General features: G+C 39.2%; 1 protein-coding gene across 1 annotated transcript; it reads left to right on the forward strand.

The window, feature by feature from the left end:
• Positions 1–683: 683 nt before the first annotated feature.
• On the forward strand, positions 684–2,864 carry LOC127810302 (cytochrome P450 CYP749A22-like). The gene is made up of 4 exons (XM_052349690.1): positions 684–1,041; positions 1,140–1,596; positions 1,694–2,081; positions 2,228–2,864. Exons 1-4 carry the CDS (start codon positions 684–686, stop codon positions 2,654–2,656), a joined length of 1,632 nt encoding a protein of 543 aa, XP_052205650.1. The 3' UTR covers positions 2,657–2,864.
• The last annotated feature ends 3,042 nt before the right edge of the window (positions 2,865–5,906 follow it).

Consider the following 5,906-nt stretch of genomic DNA (forward strand, 5'->3'; position numbering starts at 1 on the left):
GACCTCCTCAATTTTAAGTTAAATTTATTATGTTTCTAAATTTTTAATTTTTAATTTATTGTGGCGCTCAACTTTCAATTTTATAATAATCACACACCTAAGATCCAGTAAATATAGTGTGTGGGTTCGAAATTAAAAATTGAGGGATACAATAAATTTAACTTAAAATTAAGAGACCCGAATAATATTTTATCTAAAGTTGATGGACATTTTTATGCCTTATACCAATATTTAAATGCTGCTCAACCTTATGAAACTTTAATAAAATTATTAGTCACATCATAGAGAAAAAGCTTATCAAGCAGCCCATTTTTTCATACTTGATGTGCCAATATTATATTTATCCTTGGCAAAATATTAAAAAAAAAAAAGACTTAGAACCCATCGTAGTTTTTAACACTAATCATCAACCGAAAGGGCAAAATAGGACAAACAACAAACAGGATGACCTGTATTTTGTTTCTTTCTAAGTAGTTGTCGAAATTAAACATTGATCAGTTAACAGTGAGCCAAATCTGAGCATCTGAAATAACAAAGAAAAAAACCCACCAAATAACTTCTCATATCAGAAACGTGACAGCGATCAACATAATAGGAACCAAGTCTGAGGATCTAAACACACACAACAGATTATGTTTTCATAATTCGTTTGGTTGTCTTCACAGATTCATTCACCAAAATGCATGCTACCTAAGCATATAAATACAGCACATTTGCAGGTTCTCTGTACCACAGGAAAAGAATTAAAGATCGACCTGCAAATAAAGCCTGCCATGATCTTCATCGTCGTCCTTGGCCTGAGCTGCTTGTGCCTTCTCTTCCCTGTGGCCAGGTTCCTGCACAAGATATGGTGGACTCCAATGCGCGTAGAGAAAGCGCTGAGATCGCAGGGAGTGAAGGGGCCTTCCTATAAGCTCCTCTACGGAACCACCAAAGAGATGATCGCCATGACCAAGGAAGCCATGAACAAGCCCATGGATCTGTCTCACGACATACTCCCCAGAATGCAGCCTCACATCTACACTTGGATCAAGCTTTATGGTCAGTCAGACTACATATATATGTGATTAATTAATTAAACTGCATTCATAATTAATGATGATTATGTGCTAATTATCGGATTGGAACATGCGATGCAGGAAACAATTTTCTCAACTGGTTTGGGCCTCAGCCGCAGCTGGTTGTGACGGAGCCGGAGCTGATCAAGGAGATACTGACAGACAAAGAGGGAGCCTACCCGAGAGGCGATATTCCGAGCTACGTGAAGAAGCTGATCGGAGAGGGGATTCTGTCGAGCAAAGGGGAAAAATGGCTGAAGCTGCGGAAGCTGGCCAACCATGCCTTCTACACGGAGAGCTTGAAGCATATGATCCCCGCCATGACTGCAAGCGTCGAAGCTATGCTGCAGAGATGGCGACACCAGGACGGGAAGCAGGTAGAGATGTACGAAGAATTCAGAGTTCTGACGTCCGAAGTGATTTCGAGGACGGCATTTGGAAGCAGTTACAAGGAAGGGGAGAACATATTCGACATGTTGAAGACGCTGGCGGAACTTATTTCCCGCAAACAGTTTCAAGTTGGCCTCCCGCTAATCGGGTATACAATCGAATCACACAAAGAAATCAAGAGAAGATATTGCATACATTATGTTGATCTATAACTCTGTTTTGTTTACTTTAATTTCGGAACGCAGGAGATTCATGAAATCGGAGGACGACATTGAAGCGGACAAACTGGACAAGGCAATTCAAGACTCCATCAGAGATATCATAAAGAAAAGAGAAGAGCAGATGAAGCCTGGAGAAGATGATGAAAACAAATCGGGAAGTGATTTTCTAGGATCACTTATAAGGGCCAGCCACGACCCGGACCAGAAGAAGAGGGTCACCGAACAGGAAATCATCGACGAATGTAAGACATTCTACAACAGCGGACAAGACACCACCACGAGCTTGCTTTCTTGGACCGCTCTCCTCCTCGCAATCCACACCGACTGGCAAGACAAAGCCAGGACGGAGGTTCTCGAGTCGTTTGGCAGCCGGGAAAATCCGACCCCGGAAGGCGTTGCAAGATTGAAAACAGTACGCCTATCCATCATCATCATCATCATCATCATCATATATATATATATATATATATATAGCTCAGCTTCAAAATTCAAATCAAATTAATCGCTTGTGTTTTTCACAACCTACCTTTAACTTTGATCTTCTATGCATGCATATAGATGGGCATGATCATCAATGAGACCTTGAGACTTTATACCCCTGTTGTGAACGTGGCAAGAAGAGTGAAAAGGGAAGTTAGACTGGGGAAATTGCTTCTTCCACCCAACGTTGACTTGCTGATTCCACCCCTAGCGCTGCACCACAATCCCAAGATATGGGGAGAGGACGTGCATCTATTCAAGCCGGAGAGATTCGCAGAGGGAGTGGCCAAAGCCACCAATGGCAATGCCATGACGTTTCTTCCATTCGGCTACGGGCCTCGGTTCTGCGTGGGGATGAACTTCGCCACCACGGAAGCGAAGATCGCCCTCTCTATGATTCTGCAGCGTTACAAGTTCACCCTCTCGCCGTCCTACCTTCACTCGCCGCTTAAGGTCCTCACCGTTCGGCCTCAACACGGAGTTCCAGTCATCCTCCAGGCACTGTGACTACAACATTATTATTATTATGTATAATAATCGAATTCATAATCAGCAATCAGAGGGCTCACTGCTGGCTGGAGGAAGGGAGAAAGGCAGCAAGGATGTTTAATGTGTTTTGACCATTATATTCGTTCCAGCATAATATAATTCTATATTTCTAGTATATATAAATTGGGCTTGATCTTGTTTGAAATATGATCCTGTATTAAGTGTACTGTTAAGATCTCCTCAGTAAGTTAAATGGGAATGCAAATTTGCAAAACTGTGGTGTCGCGCATGCATATATACCATTATTATGGATCTCTTAAGCAATTAAAGTTGATATTTTAATTCCAGTCTATTTCAGTAGCAATATCATTATTCTAAAGCCAATTTCAAAACCCTTAAACATCCAGATCTGGAATCTGATTCCCGTATAGAAAAATAGTGGTCAAAGTTGTGCATCTTTTACTTGTATTGGGTTCGAACAGCCGCAACAATATAATCGATTAATTACCTCCCAAAAGCATTATCTGATTTCCCCTTGGACTCCCCCGTTTTGATGCTGCCCCTCGCCCCCTCCCCCCTCGTTTTTGACATTCATCGGCTCTGCTCTTTTGCCCGTCAATGGGCTGCGACCCTCTTCTTGTCTCGCATTGGACTCCTTTAGAGGCCACATATGGCTGGATTCACACAAGTATTTCTAGACACCACAGCATATTTAATAAATTTGACTCAGAAAAGTGCATTACGACGTTGCATCCAGGCCATGCAACAACATCACAGAACTTCCTCTTCTTCGAGTCAGTAACGATTCTATTAACTCTTAATGTAACGACCCATTATTGGGTTTAGAATTTTAGAATGATATATTAACTTATTTTAGTTATTTTATATAAGTTGAGCAAATTTGATTCTTAATGTTGAAATAGATCTATGGGCTTGTATGTATGAGTTTAAATTAAATGGATGGGATAATGAGTTGGGCTTCAATTTATTTAAGGCAAGTGGGCTAAGAGTTGGGCTTGGGCCTTTAAGGAAATAGAAGATGGGCCATTTATTGGGCTTAAGCCCAATACAAAAAAAAAAAAAAAAAAAAAAAAAAAAAAAACCATCTACGCATCATTATTTCTCAACCCCCATTTCTTTTTCTTCTTTTACCTTTTCTTTCACTTCTTCTTTATTTTTTTCACTCCCTCTTTTACTTCTCCTTTCTTCTTTCACTCCTCCTTTTACTTCTTCTTTTTCCTTTACTCCTACTTTCTTCTTTCACTTCTTCTTTTACACCTTCTTTTTCTTCATCTTTATTTCCTTTTCTTCTTCTCCCTCCCGACTTCTTCTTCTTCTTCTTCTTCTTCTTCTTCTTCTTCTTATTCTATTCTTCTTCTTCTTCTCCTTCCTCTTCTTCTTCCTCATCTGATACGCATTCTTTTTTCTCCTCTACTGCTTCTATTCTGTTAAATTTTCTGTGGCAATTGGAGCTTCTGTGCGGGTGCTTCATCTTGATTTATTCATCCTCAGGCAAGTATCCCTTCTTCTTCTTCTTTTATTTTTCTCCCCTTCCATGTATAGCATTTCTATTAATTTTTTTTTATCTACATAGTATAAAAATTCCTAAATATTGTGAGTCTATTTGATGTCTCAAAAGGGGTTTGATTCACCCCAATATTATTCTGTGAATGGCATTTTTCGCCTCCATTATGATGGGAGTTTGTTCACCTTCATTGCTCATTGTAGTATATTTATTGGTATATCTTATATGTGAATGATGTCTGGATAATTAATGTCTATACCCGAATGTCCCATGAAATTGTGGAAAAATACCAAGTTAATGTGTGAAAAATTCGGATGCTATAGTACCATACAGTACCTATACAGTATCTCGATACAGTACCTATACAGTATCTCAATACAGTATCTCGATACAGTACCATACAGTACCTATACAGTATCTCGATACAATACCATATAGTATCTCGCTATAGTATAATACCGTATTCGTACAGTATACATACAGTATCTTGATACAGTACCTATACAATATCTCAATACAGTACCTATATAGTATCTCGATACAGTACCATACAGTACCTATACAGTATTTCGATACAATACCATATAGTACCTCGCTATAGTATAATACCGTATTCGTACAGTATACATACAGTATCTTGCTACAGTACCATACCGTATCCGTATAGTACCCCGCTACAGTACCCATCCGAAAATTTTTATTAATATTAATTAAACATTTACTTAATGTATTAGAGCGATTGTATGGTGGAAAAATAACAATTTTTGCCATAACATTCTTCAATGGTATTAAATGTATATTGAGAACGAGAATTTAAATTTTACATTGCTGGTAAATGCATACATGATGCATACATGTACATGATGCTCATATATATATATGTTCTTAGCGCACTTATTATTTTGCGCGGAAATAAAGGGTACCCTAGGAGCGCCTGACGCGGGACGAGGTGGCCATAGCCCGGCAGGTTGTGCTCAATACATTATGTGTTGATTTACTGATATGATGATTAACGCATATTTTGCATCGTGGCTTATGAGCCTATGGGACTTATACTTATGATGTATGCACTTGTATGATTATACATGAACAAAAATTTGAAATTTATAATTCTATGAGATATGATTTCCGACTTCTATAATCGAATATTGATATGAAGTCGTTGTACACTCCTCTCGGTATCATCATGATTTCTCTTTCTTCATACTGCTCCTTTGTACTAGAACTTGCTGAGCCTTGTGGCTCACTTGATCTTCTTATGCCATTCCAGGTAAAGGTAAAGCAGTCATTAAGGGCGAGTCCAGTGGGACTACAACCCAAGGGTAGTGGTGTACAGAGGCACTCAACTCGGAGATCCTAGTTGCGTTTTGGTGAGGAAGATTGATGAGATTTTAAATTGTTGTTTTACATTAGAGCCTCATATTCGGTTTGTATGGCCTAAGAGCCTAGATGTATCAACATTGGTTTGTAACGAAAGTTATTGATATTCCGCTGCGTGAAAATAGATAAATGTGTGTGTTTATTATGAGGTATTGTTCTATATCATCCTTGTGATGACCTCCTTTCGAATGTCCTATGCTAGCAGGCACATTCGGGAGTGGGCCCTTACAGTTTTGGTATCAGAGCGAGGTTAGGTATAGGAGTGAGGAGAGTCTCTGTACACTTAGGATTGGTGGGTAGAGTAGATGTGTGTTTAGTAGTCTAGTGAGACTAAGTTAAGATGGAGTACTAAAAGGTCTTTTG

The sequence above is a fragment of the Diospyros lotus genome, chromosome 9 (assembly GCF_014633365.1).
Source record: "Diospyros lotus cultivar Yz01 chromosome 9, ASM1463336v1, whole genome shotgun sequence".
Lineage (NCBI taxonomy): Eukaryota > Viridiplantae > Streptophyta > Magnoliopsida > Ericales > Ebenaceae > Diospyros > Diospyros lotus.